The 20,152-nt window shown below is 41.5% G+C and overlaps 1 protein-coding gene across 3 annotated transcripts; it reads left to right on the forward strand.

Moving 5' to 3' along the window:
* The first annotated feature begins 2,394 nt into the window (after positions 1 to 2,394).
* nme3 (NME/NM23 nucleoside diphosphate kinase 3) lies at positions 2,395 to 13,128 on the forward strand. Of its 3 annotated transcripts, XM_029635228.2 has the most exons (7): positions 2,395 to 2,434; positions 2,801 to 2,854; positions 3,255 to 3,308; positions 7,566 to 7,696; positions 7,983 to 8,084; positions 8,257 to 8,369; positions 8,688 to 13,128. In XM_029635228.2, exons 2-7 carry the CDS (start codon positions 2,812 to 2,814, stop codon positions 8,803 to 8,805), a joined length of 561 nt encoding a protein of 186 aa, XP_029491088.2. In that variant the 5' UTR covers positions 2,395 to 2,434; positions 2,801 to 2,811; the 3' UTR covers positions 8,806 to 13,128. The 3 variants fall into 3 exon arrangements, with proteins under 3 accessions (XP_029491088.2, XP_029491089.1, XP_029491087.2); XM_029635227.2 differs by lacking the exons at positions 2,395 to 2,434; positions 2,801 to 2,854 and adding an exon at positions 2,998 to 3,136; XM_029635229.2 differs by lacking the exons at positions 2,395 to 2,434; positions 3,255 to 3,308 and having other exon boundaries at positions 2,510 to 2,854.
* Positions 13,129 to 20,152: the final 7,024 nt, after the last annotated feature.

Genomic DNA, 20,152 nt, shown 5'->3' on the forward strand with positions numbered 1-20,152 from the left:
AAGTGATATCAACGCTCTACAAACATCTGTGGGACGCCTGCATGTTAATAAGATTCGTGGGTATTAGGTATTTGTTGTGAAATTGTTAGATATTGCTGCACTGTCGAAATAGAAGCACAAGCATTTCGCTACACCCACAATAACTTCTGCTAAACACGTGTATGTGACAAATAAAATGTGATTTGATAGGTAATCTTGCTTTCCCTCAACACCTCATGGGATGGTACATTATCTTTTCTCACTGTATACAGATCTAAACGTTATTAGCCAATCACAGACAGTGTTGTTACAAGTCCCCAGTATGTCAGAACCAATAGGAGTTGTGTCCTTAACTTTCAATCGAGTAGAGGAGTTCATATGATTTCCCAGAGGTTCCGTGCTATCCGGGATCCTTTGAAATTTTACCTTTATTTAACTAGGCAAGTCAGTTAAGAACAAATTCTTATTTTCAATGATGGCCTAGGAACAGTGGGTTAACTGCCTTGTTCGGAGGCAGAACGACAGATTTTTACCTTGCCAGCTCGGGGATTCGATCTTGCAACCTTTCGGTTACTAGTCCAACGCTCTAACCATAACTGGGGCGGCAGGGTCCCTTATATGTCCCTACCTCAATCAAGTAGAAATGTAAAATGGCTAAGGTAAGGGTTAAGTTTAGTGTTAGGTAAGGGTTATGATTACAGTTAGGGTTTAGGGTTTGGTTCAGGGTAGGGATGTCCCAAGGAATCTGGATATCAGTGACCGTTTATAGAGTGAGAGATGAGCAAGGTGTTTGAGAGCTTGTTTTTTTAACAGGAAAAACTATGGCAAATAAATGGTACACCGCACCTCAACTTTCGAGTGTCTGCCCCAAATAGTTTCTTTAGAGAAGATGAAAAGAATTCACAAGATGTCTTTGATCCAATTGAGGAGTAAGTATATTTAAGTTATAATATTGTTAAGAAATATTTAGGCCTACTGTGTTGATAAGGCAAATTTTGATTATTTGAAAATAATTACTTTTTGCTGAGTTGATAAGCGTAATGTCGAAGGCAATATTAATTACTGTGTCGATAGGGGAGTAGGCTAGTGTACAATAATAATGTAATTTGATGTGCTACTATTATTTATTTCATGGATTAATTAAATGGTAAATGAAAATATACAAACATGTGCTATAGGATATATAAAAATAGTACGTTGTAATACACTACCCCGACATGCCATTGTGTGCTAAAGCTATAGGACATTCACACCTGCACTGAATAGAATGGGGGATGCCTTTCCTTGAAGGGCGGAAACGAGGTACAACATACAACTTCGATTGAAGACCTAAAATCACGCCAGTATCATAACGGTATCCTATCATAAGTGGGCATACGGGAGTAGCATATTCTACGATAATATAACATTATGTGCTAGCATTATTTATCTAATTGATTACATTTTAAATGTGGATGATATGTTACTTCATTCAATGATTACAGTATTGTACAAGGTAGGTACAGGAGTAGCCTACAATAATATTCACGAGTCATTGAATGTGCTGTATAATTGATTTAATTGAATAATTAAATTGTAAATGGGGATGGGTAGGCTACTTCATTCAGTGAATACTGAATGTCTATCTTTGGGAGCATGTTAATGAAGGCTTTTCAGCATTGAACTATGGCAATGTCTAACTCATTTCTGAATCTGTCTTTCTTTTAATCAAGAAGATGTGATAGCCAAAGCAACCAATCAGCTTCCCTGCAGCTGTTGAACCCACCACCCCCACAAGTAATCACATCCTCTTCTCCTGTTCAACCAAATTTGCCCACCACACAGAAAATGACTGTACATACGTCTGTGCCCATGTCAGTGGATGCCTAAATTTGAGAAATGTAAACAATATGCTACAGTAGTGTGTGTGTGCGTGCGTGCGGAGTCCCAAGAAAAGACATGAGTGTGATGTGCCCCTCTGTATCAATGTTGAAATGCCATAAATGAAAGATTGCAACGGAAAAAGTGATGTGAGTGAGAGCTTATGAAAATAAAGACACCTTGGCAGTGCTTAATTTGTAAATTGGGAAGTGCAGGAACAAAAAGTGACCCAGAGTACGCTGAGGTACCCGAATGCATGAAAAAAACTATTGCAGAAATAGCAAACATGGGGAATTTTTTTGTTTAGGGTTCGGGGCTATATTTGGGCAACAGGATTAACAGAGAATTTGGCAAAATACATTGTATGTAGGCTGGTATATACAGTATCATCGGTAACAATTGTGTACAAGCCACCTAGCTAATACAATATTGGAGCTAGCAGTCATTAGTTAAGTTACATGTTAACCATAGCGATAGCCTAATTGGGGCGCAGTAGAGTTCACTGGCCGAATGCCGACACACCGGAAATAATAACTAAAACATTAAACGAGAAATGGTGGAGGCTACCAGAATGATTTTTGGGGGAATAAACGTGGTGAGTGAAACACGTAATTACATAGCACACTCCCTACCCGGTATCCTATTCCGCCGCTATACAACTTTGTATGCGTTATTTGTTGGCAACTTTTTTGGAACAGATTCCTCTTGGAACGTTCCACAAATTATACCAACCAGGGTCAAATTGACATGTTTGGACTGCAGCCCTTGTCTCCATTGACAGTGCATGTTAATGCATGGTGGTATTTTATGGAGCGAGGAAGATGTTAGGTAACTTGGTGAAAGGTATCAGTAGCTTATTTCCTGAATCACTCCCCACACTGCGCGTTCGCGCACTACTTCCTGGCTGCTTTCCGAAGATACGTGAAGGACTTTCTTCCTTATTTTCACTTTTTCCCCGTAGATGATGCAACGATGATTTTCCTCTTGACTATATTGGCAAGTGTTTTCCAAACAGGTTTGTTGCACTTATTATGGTTTTATATGACATTTCCTCAATTTCATATTCCCTACCCGGTATCCCATTCCGCCGCTATACAACTTTGTATGCGTTATTTGTTGGCAACCTTGTTATTTACGAAGATTTTGGAACAGATTCCTCTTGGAACGTTCCACAAATTATACAAACCAGGGTCAAATTGACATGTTTGGACTGCAGCCCTTGTCTCCATTGACAGTGCATGTTAATGCATGGCGGTATTTTATGAAGCTAGGAAGATGTTAGGTAACTTGGTGAAAGGTATCAGTAGTTTATTTCCTGAATCACTCCCCACACTGCGCGTTCGCGCCCTACTTCCTGGCTGCTTTCCGAAGATACGTTAAGGACTTTCTTCCTTATTTTCACTTTTTCCCTGTAGATGATGCAACGATGATTTTCCTATTGACTATATTGGCAAGTGTTTTCCAAACAGGTTGGTTGCACTTATTATGGTTTTATATGACATTTCCTCAATTTCACATTGTTGATTCAAGTTAAATGCATTGCATATGTTCGATACTTGTTTGCTTGCAGCAGACTGGCGGTAGTGGTTAGTACTGTTAGGGTTTCGTAAATTCGAATCTGGTATCAGGATAAATATAACAATGAGTCACCGATTTTATACTATGTATTTTTATTAGCTAAGTAATAAATGGCAAATGCAACTTTAAGAACAGAGAAGTGACTGGATGTATGTGAACAGTATTCTTTATACTGTGATAGACATAGTTCCAACCCGTCTGTTGGCCTATCACAGAGGCTGGGCGTGGTTTAAACTTGCTCAGCCTATTGCAGGCGCTCAGGCGGGTCCCCGCCTCTTGGCGCTTCTTGGAGTCCTCCCTCCGTAGATGTATAGATCCTTACTGTTCTGGTATCGCAGCCTAGTTAGAACAGTTGCTCAGTTCCTGCTATTGTGTTGTTCAGTTTTTTTCCATCTCAGTTACCACCCCTCCCTATCACAACTTTGTAAGATACAGCAAGTCACACCATGTGCTCAATATTATTACATACAAACACAAGGACAAAGCATCTGCTGGGCTGTTCTCTACCGTTTTGCAACATGCCGGTCACACCATGTTACTCAGTTCTTGTCACACACAAACAGGCAAGTAGCAAGCAGTGGTTTAATCTCATAATGATGCCCCAGTGCACAAATGCAGATACCTCACACAACCAACATCAGATAATATTTAATCATATATATCTAATGGCTATAATGTAAAATACAGGATCCAACAGTACTCGCAGCTATAGTGATTCAAGTTTTCACCTGACACTGTAGGCCTGCATATTATGAACGTAGCAGAAGGTTCCGAGTTATTTTGCGAATGGAGTGGGACTCTGACTATTGCCTTGTGTTAGAGTTGCGTCAATTCGAATCTGGTATCAGGATAAATATGACAATGAGTCACCGATTGTATGCTATGTCTTTTTTATTAACTAAGCAATAAGTGGTAAATGCAATTTTCGTATATACGGGCTCTCTGTCCCACCTCGCAGGGCAAAACAGAGAACTGACTTGTTCCTGACAAAGATATTATAAATATACTCTGACAGAGGTAGTTCCTGCTTCCGAGCCGGCCTGTCAGAGTAGAGACTGGGCGTGGTTTAGACTCACCCAGCCTATCGTTGATTGTTGGCGTAGAGCTGGTCCCAGCCCCCAGGCGCTCCAGTTGATAGATGTAACTGTTGCTGTGAAGAATATCTATGCGCTCATGCTCGATACCGTTATCTCGCACCTGGCTCCTGTTATCTAACAAAAGACTGTTTGTTCTCGCAACACTACGTTCTGAATGTGCCCCCCCAACTCATTGCACAGTTCCTGTCTTCATGTTATTCTGTATTTTTCCATCACGAGAAAGGCCCATGGCCCTGAAACTGTTAACAATGTTTCAAGTCAGCTATGTTGCATAACACATACATACATCCACACAAGCCAACAAGCAGATACTATTCAATCACATATACGGTAACGGGCTATAGTGCATAACACAGAATCTTCATACTTGTGACATTTGTGTGATCGTCGATCGATTGCTGTTTCGTAAATTGCCAATATTGGAGGGTCAGGGTAGAAGAAGTTCAAGCCGGTTTTAATCATAGCCGCTGTCAGATTGGCTTTTTCATTGGCAACATTACCATTCAAATGCGGTGATAGCCTATTTATCGTCACTAGAAGTTGTCTTTATAGTGCTTTCCTATGTCTACGCTTCGGAATTCTAATGCTGCATTCAAAACAACAGGGAACTCGGAAAAAAACGAGCTCCGATTGGGTAAAAGCCTCTTTCTGGAGCTCCGAATTTTCGACGTGAAGATCACTGAGGTCATGATTTGACCTCGTTTTTCCCCGAGTTTCCAGTTGTCTTGAAAGCACCACAAGCAACAGAGCAAACAGGTAGTCACTAGTTACCACAGCCGCAAAGTAATAAACCCTGCCAATTTCTTTAATTTATCTTCTTAAATTTTGATTGTCAACATAACCCTTAACCACACTGCTAACCTTATTCCTAACGTTAAATTAAGCACATTTTTTAAAAATCGTACAGCCAATTTAGACTTTGTGGCTGTGTTAATAGTAGATACCAAGAAACGCTTTCACAAAAACCTTCACTGATCACGTGATCGTCCCAGCTGTACCCAGATAGGAAGAGGAAGAGCGTGGCCAAATTCGGCGGAAAATCTGTCTCCCTTCTTTAGCCACCAAGCAATGAGTTTTTGTATGGAGGTGTGTCGAAATTTGGTCAACAAAAAATGGAATGGCTTATTTGGTCGAATAAGTTTTGTAATGCACACATTGTTTTGAGTGTACTGATAAAAGTAGGACACGTGATATCCAGGCAACTATGAGAAAAAACAGCCTCTGTGATAGGTCAACAGACGGGTTGGAACTATGTCTATCACAGTATAAAGAATACTGTTCACATACATCCTGTCACTTCTCTGTTCTTAAAGTTGCATTTGACATTTATTACTTAGCTAATAAAAATACATAGTATAAAATCGGTGACTCATTGTTATATTGTGCTTGCCTACGGAGCTGTGAGGGGAACGGCACCTCAGTACCTCCAGGCTCTGATCAGGCCCTACACCCAAACAAGGGCACTGCGTTCATCCACCTCTGGCCTGCTCGCCTCCCTACCACTGAGGAAGTACAGTTCCCGCTCAGCCCAGTCAAAACTGTTCGCTGCTCTGGCCCACCAATGGTGGAACAAACTCCCTCACGACGCCAGGACAGCGGAGTCAATCACCACCTTCCGGAGACACCTGAAACCCCACCTCTTTAAGGAATACCTAGGATAGGATAAAGTAATCCTTCTCACCCCCCTTAAAAGACTTAGATGCACTATTGTAAAGTGGCTGTTCCACTGGATGTCATAAGGTGAAAGCACCAATTTGTAAGTCGCTCTGGATAAGAGCATCTGCTAAATGACTTAAATGTAAATGTATATCGGAGTTGTCGCGAGATGGCTATGCATATTCATATCATGAGGCTAGTAGCATAGCATCTCTTCATTGGATACGGGTGGTTGACATCGACAATCTCGTCGAATATTACAAAAATGAGATGTGTCCACCAATCCAAAGAAAGGATAGGCGGGAGCTAGTCCCGTTCTTCTTTGTGGACAATGACTCCAATTGTTAGGGCGGAGAGACATGTAATTTTGTCAGTATACCCATAATCTTTGCTGTAACATAGTTAGAACAATTCCATCACGGACACTGTATCCAGTTTCACTATTTGCCACAAAGTCAAAATTGTCTAGGCCTACAGTATATCAAAACAATTCATGAAAACAAAATTGTGCTTTTTGGCCTTCATTTAAGGTTAGGCATAAGGTTAGTAGTGTGGTTAGGGTTGTGTAATCAGATTTTAATAAGATAAATTGTAGTCATATGCGGGGTTTATGACTTTGTGGCTGTGTTAACTTGGGAACCAGGTTCCGGTGACGCCAGCAATCTGATTGGTTGGTCGCACTCACACAAGAGCACCACGGCGCAAGCGAGTCTATGATATGGGACGAAGAAAACGGTCATTGCCCGTTCAGCAGGAAAAAATTGAGGATTTGGAGGCAAAACATGCACGAATTGAGGAATCTGCTATATGTGTGCTAATATATGTGCTAATTTCATATTTCACGCAAGCCAAAATGTATGGTTTTACAAGCAACGCTTTATGGAAGGTGTGGGGGTGTGTGTAAATCCGACACCTCCTCAGCTCATCAGTTATCTAAATCCTCTCTAGAACATTTTAAATTGGCCATGAGATATTGTAGTAATAGTCACATCACAAATGTGATATTTTATTGCTTGTACTTGCTTGGACTGATTAGGTGTATCACATATGATTGTTAAAAAAACATTTTTGTCACACACACGGGATAGGTGCAGTGAAATGTTTTGTTTTACATGGTTAGCGGTATGGCGCCCCTGGAGTAAATTCGGGTTAAGTGCCTTGCTCATTCAAACCAGCAACCTTTCAGTTACTGACCCAACGCTCTAACTGCTAGGCTACCTGCCACCCTAACAGATTTGTAAATTTGCCATAATCTGTGGGCTAGATGGAGTTTCCACCATATTGCTCACACACCCCAGCTGCCGATTTCAAATCTACGAGGTATGGCCAATCAACAAATGTCATAGGCTAGGGTTTGATTTGGGACTGGACATGATGGTCATGCTTTCGTCCTAGGTTGGACGGGTGTCAATGAGCACAGCTTCATAGCTGTGAAACCGGATGGTGTGCACCGGAGGCTAGTGGGAGAGATCATCCGGCGCTTTGAGAAAAAGGGCTTCAGATTGGTGGGAATGAAACTAGTCCAGGTAAGAGCACACACCATGATATACGTCCATCAAACCCACACGCGAGGAGAAGGAGGAAGCACTTCATTAGACAGTTTATTAACATAGTTTACAACACTTGTACGCCATCTTTCAAAACAAACAGACAATAATTAGCCTTTCCAGAGCAGTGTGAAGGGGGTAACTGGAGAAATCTTGTAAAATATATTTAAATAAAATATGTGATTTATGTTTGTGAAAGGGGCTTATGATATACTGTCTGTGTTGGATCTCTCTCTGATGTGATGTGGGTGTGTGTGTTCGCCAGGCGTCCGAGGATCTCCTGAGAGAGCACTACAGGGACCTGAGAGACAAACCCTTCTTCAATGGATTGGTGCGCAACATGAGCTCTGGACCCATCGTTGCCATGGTGAGATAGCTTGCCTACTACTACATACACAGCTGCCCTCTCCCGCTCAAGATATTTTACATATTTTATTATGGTTTACACAATTTAAACGTTACTGGTTATCCACGTTAATGTGCACATCCCTAGTTGTGCAATTGTTCATCCAGGTGTGTATATGTGTGCATGTGTTTAGGTGTGGCAAGGTCTGGATGTGGTGAAGATGTCTCGCAAGATGCTGGGGGAGACCAACCCGGCAGACTCCCTACCAGGAACCATCAGAGGAGACTACTGTTTGGAAGTGGGCAGGTAAAGTGTGTCTGTGTATTGTGTGTGTGTGTGTAACTGGTTGTGAAATGGCTAGCTAGTTTGGTGCGCACTAATAGCGTTTCAATCAGTGACGTCACTTGCTCTGAGACCTTGAAGTAGTTGTTTCCCTTGCTCTGCAAGGGCCTCTGCTTTTGTGGAGCAATAGGTAACGATGATTCGTGGGAGGCAGTTGTTGATGTGTGCAGATGGTCCCTTGTTCGAGCCCAGGTAGGGGCGAAGAGAGGGATGGAAGCAATACTGTTACATGTTATCATCAGTGACCATGAAATTATATCTTGTTGACTTTCTGTGTTGTAGGAATGTGATCCATGGCAGTGACTCTGTGGAGAGCGCTCAGAGAGAGATCTCTCTGTGGTTCGGGCAGAATGAGCTACAGTGCTGGGAGGACAGCAGCGGACACTGGATCTATGAGTGACACACACACACCACTTGTAGACCACCCAAGTGCCTTCAGAAACTATTCATACCCCTTTACTTTTTCCACATTTAGTTTTTCCAAGCGGGATTAATATGAATTTAGTTGTCATTTTTTTGTGTCAACGGACTTTGTCAAAGTGAAAGAAATTCTAACATATGTACAAATATTCATGAAAAATAGAAAACAAATATGTCTTTGATAAGTATTCATACCCTTGAGTCAATACATGTTAGAATAACCTTTGGCAGCAATTACAGCAGTCTTTCTGGGTAAGTCTCTAAGAGCTTTGCACACATGGATTATACAATATCTGCACTTTATTCTTTTGAAAATTCTTCAAGCGCTGTCAGGTTGGATGTTGATCATGCTAGACAGCTATTTTCAAGTCTTGCCATATATTTTCAAGCTGAGATGAATGAGATGAAATAAAAGATCCCTGAAATGTTCCATATGCTCAAAAAGCTTATTTCTCTCAAATGCTGTTCAATTTTGTTTACATCCCTGTTATTGAGCATTCCTCCTTCGCCAAGATAATCCATCCACCTGACAGGTGTGGAATATCAAGAAGCTGATTACAGCATGATTATTACACAGGTGCACCTTGAGCTGGGGGCAGTAAAAGGCCACTCTAAAATGTGCAGTTTTGTCAAACAGAACAACGCCACAGATCTCTCAAGTTTTGAGGGAGTGTGCAAATGGCATGCTGACTGCAGGAATTTCTCTACCATAAGCTGCCTCCAACCTTGTTGTAGAGAATTTGGTAGTACGCCCAACTGGCCTCACAACTACAGACCACGTGTAACTACGCCAGCCCAGGACCACCACATCTGTCTTCTTCCCTTGTGGGCATAGCCGCAGGAAGTAGTTTGAGGGTGGGGCTGCTGCAAAAATGCTTGCCTGCGCTGAAGATGTCTATTTTGGTCCACTAATACAGGACTAGTAAAGGCCCAGAGCACTCATTTTGTGAAAACATTTTCACAAAATGTATTTGAGTGTTTACCAGCATTTGTCTGATTATTATCTGTAAAAAAAGTTAATATGATAATACTTGCTTGATATACAGTGAATTTAGAAAGTATTCAGACCCCAGACTTCCTCTGTGGAGATGGGAGAACCTTCCAGAAGTACAACCATCTCTGCAGCACTCCACCAATGAGGCCTTTACGGTAGAGTGGCCAGACGGAAGCCACTCCTCAGTAGAAGTCACATGACAGCCCGCTTGGAGTTTGCCAAAAGGCACCTAAAGGACTCTTAGACCATGAGAAACAAGATTATCTGGTCTGGTGAAACCAAGATTTAACTCCTTGGTCTCAATGCCAAGTGTCAGGTCTGGAGGATACCTGGTACCATCCCTACGGTGAAGCATGGTGGTGGCAGCATCATGCTGTGGGGAGGTTTTTCAGTGGCAGGGACTGGGAGACTAGTCAGGATCGAGGGAAAGATGAACAGAGCAAAGTACAGAGAGATCCTTGATGAAAACCTGCTCCAGAGCGCTCAGGACCTCAGACTGGGGCGAAGGTTCACCTTCCAACAGGACAAAAACCCTAAGCACACAGCCAAGACAACACAGGAGTGGCTTTGGGACAAGTTTCTGAATGCCCTTGAGTGGCCAAGCCAGAGCCCAAACTTGAACCCGATCAAACTTCTTTGGATAGAGCTGAAAATAGCTGTGCAGCGACGTTCTCCAACCAACCTGACAGACCTTGAGAGGATCCGCAGAGAAGAATGGGAGAAACTCTCCAAATACAGTTATGCCAAGTTTGTAACGTCATACCCAAGATGACTCAAGGCTATAATCGCTGCCAAATGTGATTCAACAAAGTACTGAGTAAAGGGTCTGAATACTTACAGTTGAAGTTGGAAGTTTATATACACCTTAGCCAAATACATTTAAACTCAGTTTTTCACAATTCCTGACATTTAATCAGAGTAAAAATCCCTGTTTTAGGTCAATTATGATTGCCGCTTTATTTTAAGAATGTGAAATGTCAATAATAGTAGAACAAATTATTTATTTAAGCTTTTTTTCTTTCATCACATTCCCAGTGTCAGAAGTTTACATACACTCATTTAGTATTTGGGAGCATTGCCTTTAAAATGTTTAACTTGGGTCAAATGTTTCAGGTAGCCTTCCACAAGCTTCCCACAATAAGTTGGGTGAATTTTGGCTCACTCCTCCTGACAGAGCTGTTGTAACTGAGTCAGGTTTGTAGGCCTCCTTGCTCGCACACGCTTTTTCAGTTCTGCCCACACATTTTCTGTAGGATTGAGGTCAGGGCTTTGTGATGGCCACTCCAATACCGTGACTTTGTTGTCCTTAAGCCATTTTGCCACAACCTTGGAAGTATGCTTGGGGTCATTGTCCATTCAGAAGACCCATTTGCGACCAAGCTTTAGCTTCCTGATTGATGTCTTGAGATGTTGCTTCAATATATCCACATAATTTCCCTTCCTCATGTAGCCATCTATTTTGTGAAGTGCACCAGCCCCTCCTGCAGCAAAGCACCTCCACAACATGATGCTGCCACCCACGTGCTTTACGGTTGGGATGCTGTTCTTCTGCTTGCAAGCCTCCCCCTTTTTCCTCCAAACATAACGATGGTCATTATGGCCAAACAGTTCTATTTTCGTTTCATCAGACCAGAGGACATTTCTCCAAAAAGTAAAATTTTCGTCTCCATGTGCAGTTGCAAAGCGTAGCCTGTTTTTTTTAGTGGCGGTTTTGGAGCAGTTGCTTCTTCCTTGCTGGCGGCCTTTCAGGTTATGTTGATATAGGACTTGTTTTACTGTGGCTATATATACTTTTGTACCTGTTTCCTCCAGCATCTTCACAAGGTCCTTTGTTGTTCTGGGATTGATTTGCACTTTTCGCACCAAAGTACATTCGTCACTTGGAGACAGAACGCGTCTCCCTCCTGAACGGTATGACGGCTGCGTGGTCCCATGGTGTTTATATTTGTGTACTATTGTTTATACAGATGAACGTGGTACCTTGTAAATTGCTCCCAAGGACGAACCAGACTTGTGGAGGTCTAAAATTGTTTTTCTGAGGTCTTGGCTGATTTCTTTTGATTTTCCCATGATGTCAAGCAAAGAGGCACTGAGTTTGAAGGTAGGCCTTGAAATACAGCCACAGGTACACCTCCAATTGATTCAAATTATGTCAATTAGCCTATCACAAGCTTCTAAAGCCATTACATTTTCTGAAATTTTCTTAGCTGTTTAAAGGCACAGTCAACTTAGTGTATGTAAACTTCTAACCCGCTGGAATTGTGATACAGTGAAATAATCTGTCTGTAAACAATTGTAGGAAAAATAACTTGTCATGTCATGCACAAAGTAGATATCCTAACCGACTTGCCAAAACTATAGTTTATTAACAAGAAATTTGTGGACTGGTTGAAAAATGAGTTCTAATGACTCCAACCTAAGTGTATGTAAACTTCCGACTTCAACTGTATGTAAATGTGATACATTTTAAAAAAAAAAAGTATTATACATTTACATTTCTAAAAACCTGTTTTTGCTTTGTCATTTGGGGTATTGTGTGTAGATTGATTAGGGAAAAAAATTATTGAATCAATTTTAGAATAAGGCTGTAATGTAACAAAATGTGGAAAAAGTCAAGGGGTCTGAATACACTATGTTTTCCAGTTTCTTGAAATACTTTGCAAATGCAACTTATTTCTTTGTGAAAACTGAAATGGTCTATTCATTCATTTTCCATATTAGTAAACTCTCTTATCCAGAGCAACTTAGTAGTGAGTGCATACATTTTCCCCAATGGAATCGAAACCACAACCCTAGCATTGCAAGCGCCATGCTCTACCAACTGAGCCACATTATCACATCATCACAAACCACTTGATGGCTCAATGTGCTCAATTACTGTATTCTGCAATGTTTTTCATCATGGTGATGTAAAGTGTACAGGTATAAACCTAGATGACCAGACTATGTACAATACAGTAAAGTACATTTACATTAAGTGGTTTGTAAGGATGTTAAATTAATACTACACCAAAAGTGGTTGTTTTCCATGTTATTTGATCAAGATAAATATTTAATTTGATGTGTATGTTTTGTGTCTTTGCCCATAACTTTGCACCTTTTGATGTAAATGGACAGGGTTTTATTGTTTCTGGATTCCATTAGAATGTCAATCGCAGAGAATGGGACAGCAACTCTTCAAATTCCAACTGTTGAATCCTGCAAGATACTGTTCTTAATTATTCAACAACCTCTTTTGCCAAAGGAGGGATGATGAAACATTTTTTTTGTCTGCAATACCTCTAATATTAGTAAAGGCACAATGCACTACTTTTGTGTAAATGTTTTTATTCTATTTTTATTGTATTCTGATTGTTCAATGGGTGCTGCAGCACCTTCAGTACCCCTACTTCCCGCGGCTATGCCTGTGGGATGAACTGAGACCAGCTGATGAAACTGTGGGTTTGCACAACATAAGAGAGCTCACCTGTGTGCTCGTCCTCCTCACCAGGGTCTTGACTTGACTGCAGTTCGGCATCGTAACCGGTTTCAGTGTGAAAATGCTCACCTTCGATGGCCACTGGCATGCTGGAGAAGTGTGCTTTTCACAGATTAATCCCAGTTTCAACTGTGCTCGGGAGATGCCAGACCCGTATGGTGTCGTGTGGGCGAGCAGTTTGCTGATGTCAGAATGGTGAACAGAGTGCCCCATGGTGGCGATGGTGTACAAGCAGTGTCATGACTCCTGTAAGGATCAGAATGGGTCGGATGAGACTTGTGGGGGGTGACAGTAATCAGGCCTCTTTCTCTTCTTTCTCTTTCTCCCATAGAGGGGAGAGGGGGAGCTGCTGGATGGTCGACCATTCACACCCGGTTGTTAATTACAAGAGAGGGAGACTCTCTTTTGCCCTCCCAAAACTGTAACGTCCAAATGTGGATAATGGAACAATACTTTTAATGTGGGAAATGGTCAGTGGGGAACTATGGAAAACGAATGTAATATTGGTTTTCATTTTCTGATGTGATTAAAAACTGTATGAACCAAATACTGTAACTTGGAAAGGATACCCCTTTATCTGTCAAGTTTTCATCCAATATGTCGTGCATACAATATTTTGTTAAGATAGGAATGTGATTTTAGTTTTCTAATAAGATAATAGTTTTGATATCCTTTGCACATTATGTAGCCATGCCTGAGTGAGGTCGGAGAGCTTGCCATTATTGACTGACCGCCCCATTTGACTAAGAGTGCATAAAGGCTTGGAAGGGAAATCAATATTTAGACCAGGAAAGGTGAGGCAAAAGCTACATGTTTTAAATGGTTGAAACTAAACCTCAACACGTGGTGGAGAAATAAACTTACCTTCCTTTAGACCAGAGAGACGAAGAGCTGCAGCTCATGTCCATCGTGGTCTAAAGCCTGAATACCAACACGAGGAGGAAGAGGCGAGAAGCTCACCTCAGACAATCACTGGTACAGTTGATTAGCTGTCTTAAGTCAGATATCGAGAAAAGCGAATCTAACTGAAGCCATATTACTACGGTCATCACCAATTGGAACCGTCAACATGGTTGGCTATCTTCCAGAGTGAACAACAGTAGAAGACGGGAAAGGGGAGACCCCTTTCGGACAATCAGAGCCATACAGCTGGAAGGCCAACAACTTTCCGAAAAGGCTTGGATCCGACCGAGTTAAACAACGAACGAAGGCATTTCACACGTAAATACATTCATGATTTCTTCATTCAAATGGGTGGCGGTTTGTGTGCAAGGTATATGATTGTGAGGACAGTCCTAGAATGTATACATGATGTATACAAGTGTGTCTTTTTCTTTCTTTCTCTCTCTCTTCCCCCCCTCTCCATCTATGTTGTAACAAGCCGTCATATCAACGTGTACGACAGCGTATTCCAGTTCCCAACAAAATACAGCAGCTTCTCAAATCCATTGAAGAGGAGTGGGACAACAGGTCGCATTCAACAGCCTGATCAACTCTATGCGAAGGAGATGTGTCGCGCTGCATGAGGCAAATGGTGCTCACACCAGATACTGACTGGTTTTCTGATCCACGCCCTACCTTTATATTTAAAAAAAAATCTGTGACGAACAGATGCATATCTGTATTCCCAGTCATGTGAAATCCATAGAGTAGGGCCTAATTTATTTATTTCAATTGACTGATTTCCTTATATGAACTGTAACTCAGTAAAATCTTTGAAACTGTTGCATGTTGCGTTTATAATTTTTAAATCTACCAATTGGTGCTGAAACGGAGACGAATATGCATATATTTAGACGGATTTCTTTCATTGACGCCTAACATTCTAAACCCGATATATATAACTAGATATGTTCTATTGAGTCTGTCGTCAAAATTCAAACTAAAAGGTACACCATATTTAATGGTTTGGCTTAAGATAAATTTACTAAAAACCCTATTGAATTAGTTTTTCCTAGCCACCGTGCTTCTACAACTGTATTGCTTGCTGTTTGGGGTTTTAGGCTGGGTTTCTGTACAGCACTTTGATAAATCATCTGATGTAAGAAGGGCTATATAAATACATTTGATTTGATATTGAATGAAAACTCCATGAGAAAATCCGTTGGCCAGTTAAGTAGGAGGGTTTGCAGCGGTTGAATTACCACACCAGTAAATACTTATGTAAATGAGATATTTCTGTAATTCATTTTAAATAAATTTGCTAACTTTTTTATACATTTGTTTTCACTTTGACATTATTGGGTACTTGTGTGTAGATGGGTGAGATTATTATTATTATTTACTTCAGGCTGTAACAAAACAAAATGTGTAATAAGTGAAGGGGTATGAATAGTTTCTGAAGGCACTGTATATTTGGCCTTGTGTTTTAGGTTATTGTCCTGCTGAAAGGTGTCTCCCAGTGTCTGTTGGAGAGCAGACTGAACCAGGTTGTCCTCTAGGATTTTGCATGTGCTTAGATCTATTCCGTTTATTTGTATCATACAAAAACTCCCTAGTCCTTGCCGATGACAAGCATACCCATAACATGATGCAGCCACCACCAGGCTTGAAAATATTAAGAGTGGCACTCAGTGTTGTGTTGGTTTTGCCCCAAACATAAGACTTTGTATTCAGGACATAAAGTACATGTCTTTGCCACAATGTTTGCAGTTTTACTTTAATGCCTTATTGCAAACCTTGATGCATGTTTTGGAATATTTTTATTTTGCATTTGCTTCCTTCTTTTGACTCTGTCAATTAAGGTTAATATTGTGGGGTAACTACAATGTTGTTGATCCATCCTGTTCTCCTATCACAGACAAACAAACTGTTTTATAGTCACCATTGGCCTCATGGTGTAATCCCTGTGTGATTCCTTCCTCTTTGGCAACAGGGTTAGGAAGGATACCTGTGTCTTTGTAGTGACTCGGTTTAGTAATACGCCATCCAAAATGTAATTAATACATCATTAATCATTATTAATAATTAACATCATGCTCAAAGGGATATTCAATATATGTTTAGGTGCCCTTCTTTGTGAGGCATTGGAACACTTCCCTGGTCTTTGTGGATGAATTTTTATTTTATTTCACCTTTATTTAACCAGGTAGGCAAATTGAGAACAAGTTCTCATTTACAATTGCGACCTGGCCAAGATAAAGCAAAGCAGTTCGACACATACAACAACACAGAGTTACACATGGAGTAAAACAAAACATACAGTCAATAATACAGTAGAAACAAGTCCATATATGATGTGAGCAAATGAGGTGAGATAAGGAAGGTAAAGGCAAAAAAAAGGCCATGGTGGCAAAGTAAATACAATATAGCAAGTAAAACAATGGAATGGTAGATTTGCAGTGGAAGAATGTGCAAAGTAGAAATAAAAATAATGGGGTGCAAAGGAGCAATATAAATAAATAAAATAAATACAGTAGTTCCCTACTGAGGTAGTTGTTTGGGCTAAATTATAGATGGGCTATGTACAGGTGCAGTAATCTGTGGGCTGCTCGGACAGCTGGTGCTTAAAGCTAGTGAGGGAGATACGTGTTTCCAGTTTCAGAGATTTTTGTAGTTTGTTCCAGTCATTGGCAGCAGAGAACTGGAAGGAGAGAAAGAAATAATTGGTTTTGGGGTTTACCAGAGAGATATACCTGCTGGAGCACGTGCTACAGGTGGGTGATGCTATGGTGACCAGCGAGCTGAGATAAGGGGGGACTTTACCTAGCAGGGTCTTGTAGATGACATGGAGCCAGTGGGTTTGGCGGCGAGTATGAAGCGAGGGCCAGCCAAAGAGAGCGTACAGGTCACAATGGTGGGTAGTATATGGGCTTTGGTAACAAAACGGATGGCACTGTGATAGACTGCATCCAATTTGTTGAGTAGGGTATTGGAGGCTATTTTGTAAATTACATCGCCGAAGTCGAGGATTGGTAGGATGGTCAGTTTTACAAGGGTATGTTTGGCAGCATGAGTGAAGGATGCTTTGTATCGAAATAGGAAGCCAATTCTAGATTTAACTTTGGATTGGAGATCTTTGATGTGGGTCTGGAAGGAGAGTTTACAGTCTAACCAGACACCTAGGTATTTGTAGTTGTCCACGTATTCTAAGTCAGAGCCGTCCAGAGTAGTGATGTTGGATAGGTGGGCAAGGTGCAGGCAGCGATCGGTTGAAGAGCATGCATTTAGTTTTACTTGTATTTAAGAGCAATTGGAGGCCACGGAAGGAGAGTTGTATGGCATTGAAGTTTACCTGGAGGGTTGTTAACACAGTGTCAAAAGAAGGGCCAGAAGTATACAGAATGGTGTCGTCTGCGTAGAGGTGGATCAGAGACTCACCAGCAGCAAGAGCGACATCATTGATGTATACAGAGAAGAGTCGGTCCAAGAGTTGAACCCTGTGGCACCCCCATAGAGACTGCCAGAGGTCCGGACAACAGACCCTCCGATTTGACACACTGAACTCTATCAAAGAAGTAGTTGGTGAACCAGGCGAGGCAATCATTTGAGAAACCAAGGCTGTCGAGTCTGCCGATGAGGATGTGGTGATTGACAGAATCGAAAGCCATGGCCAGATCAATGAATACGGCTGCACAGTAATGTTTCTTATCGATGGCGGTTAACCTCTTGCTTCTACTTGGGACGCTTGCGTCCCAACTAGAGCTCTGGAAATGCAAATGCGCTACGCTAAATGCTAATAGTATTAGTTAAAACTCAAAAGTTCATTAAAATACACATGCATGGTATCAAATTAAAGCTACACTCGTTGTGAATCCAGGCAACAAGTCAGATTTTTAAAATGCTTTTCGGCGACAGCATGAGAAGCTATTATCTGATAGCATGCACCAATACACTACAACACAAAAGCACAGCAGGGGACGTAAACAAAATAATTAGCATTTCGGGCGTTACACAAACCGCACAATAAAATAGAAAACAGTCATTACCTTTCACCATCTTCTTTGTTGGCACTCCTAGATGTCCCATAAACACTATTGGGTCTTTATTTCGATTAAATCGGGCCATATAAAGCCAAGATATCGTTATATGTAGACTGTGTGATAAACGAAAAAAACAGCGATTTCACAACGTAACGTCATTTTTTAAATTCAAAAAGTAGACGATAAACTTTCACAAAACACTTCGAAATACGTTTGTAATGCTACTTTAGGTATTAGTAAACGTTAATAAGCGATAAAAATCATCCGTAGGCGATGTAAAAATCATTAGCTGTCGTCTTGGAAAAAATTTCACGAGAGAGCTCTTCCAGAATGATCTGGGCGGAGACTGGAGGTAAGTGGTGCCCCTGTTTCGGTTCAACCAAGAATCAAAGATGATTCAATTCACAAGACTCTAGACAACATGGGGATGCTGTGGGAGTTGAATGCTCGGTCTTATCTAATTCGGCTCACTGTTAACAATTGCTGGAAGTGGCGCAAGGATATTTATTTCCATTTTCTGTGATCAGGTTTTCCTGCGCTTTCCGATGTAACGCACGTTATGTTATAGCCACAGTCGTGATTTAACCAGTTTTAAAAACGTCCGAGGGTTTCCTATCCACACATTCTAACCATATGAACGTACTATATTCCTGGCATGAGTAGCAGGGCGCTGAAATGTTGCGCGATTTTTAACAAAATGTTCAAAAAAGTAGAGGGTAGGAGCAACTTTAAGATATCGTTTAGGACCTTGAGCGTGGCTGAGGTGCACCCATGACCAGCTCTGAAACCAGATTGCCTAGCAGAGAGGGTATGGGGAGATTCGAAATGGTCGGTAATCTGTTGACTTGGCTTTCGAAGACCTTAGAAAGGCAGGGTAGGATAGATATAGGTCTGTAGCAGTTTGAGTCAAGTGTCCCCCCCTTTGAAGAGGGGGATGAACGCAGCTGCTTTCCAATCTTTGGGAATCTCAGACGACACGAAAGAGAGGTTGAACAGACTAGTAATAGGGGTGGCAACAATTTCAGCAGATCATTTTAGAAAGAAAGGGTCCAGATTGTCTACCCCGGCTGATTTGTAGGGGTCCAGATTTTGCAGCTCTTTCAGAACATCAACTGACTGGATTTGGGAGAAGGAGAAATGGGGAAGGCTTGGGCGAGTTGCTGTGGGGGGTGCAGTGCTGTTGACCGGGGTAGGGGTATCCAGGTGGAAAGCATGGCCAGCCGTAGAAAAATGCTTATTGAAATTCTCAATTATAGTGGATTTATCAGTGGTGAAAGTGTTTCCTATATTCAGTGCAGTGGGCAGCTGGGAGGAGGTGTTCTTATTCTCCATGGACTTTACAGTGTCCCAGAACTTTGAGTTAGTGTTGCAGGAAGCAAATTTCTGCTTGAAAAAGCTAGCCTTGGCTTTTCTAACTGCCTGTATATATTGGTTTCTAGCTTCCCTGAAAAGCTGCATATCACCGGGGCTGTTCGATGGTAATGCAGAACGCCATAGGATGTTTTTGTGTTGGTTAAGGGCAGTCAGGTCTGGGGAGAACCAAGGGTTATATCTGTTCCTGGTTCTAAATTTCTTGAATGGGGCACCCTTATTTAAGATGGTTAGGAAGGCATTTAAAAAAAAAAAACAGGCATCCTCTATTGACGGGATGAGATCAATATCCTTCCAGGATACCCCAGCCAGGTCGATTAAAAAGGCCTGCTCGCTGAAGTGTTTCAGGGAGCGTTTGACAGTGATGAGTGGAGGTCGTTTGACCGCTGACCCATTACGGATGCAGGCAATGAGGCAGTGATCGCTGAGATCTTGGTTAAAGACAGCAGAGGTGTATTTAGAGGGCAAGTTGGTTAGGATGATGAAAATATATTTGCGGCTTTCTGTAGTAGGCAGCTAGGAGTGATATTGCTGCTTTGATGAAATATTTATTGAAGGAATG

This window comes from Oncorhynchus nerka, linkage group LG26 (assembly GCF_034236695.1).
Source record: "Oncorhynchus nerka isolate Pitt River linkage group LG26, Oner_Uvic_2.0, whole genome shotgun sequence".
Classification (NCBI taxonomy): domain Eukaryota; kingdom Metazoa; phylum Chordata; class Actinopteri; order Salmoniformes; family Salmonidae; genus Oncorhynchus; species Oncorhynchus nerka.

What these genes read in the sequence shown, in the direction of transcription:
- nme3 (XM_029635227.2), top strand. Translation starts at nt 3,088, where the DNA reads ATGGCGGTATTTTATGAAGCTAGGAAGATGTTAGGTAACTTGGTGAAA. An exon ending in GTTAGGTAACTTGGTGAAAG is followed by an intron (nt 3,137 to 3,254) that starts GTATCAGTAGTT and finishes TTTTCCCTGTAG; the next exon opens with ATGATGCAACGATGATTTTC. An exon ending in GGCAAGTGTTTTCCAAACAG is followed by an intron (nt 3,309 to 7,565) that starts GTTGGTTGCACT and finishes CTTTCGTCCTAG; the next exon opens with GTTGGACGGGTGTCAATGAG.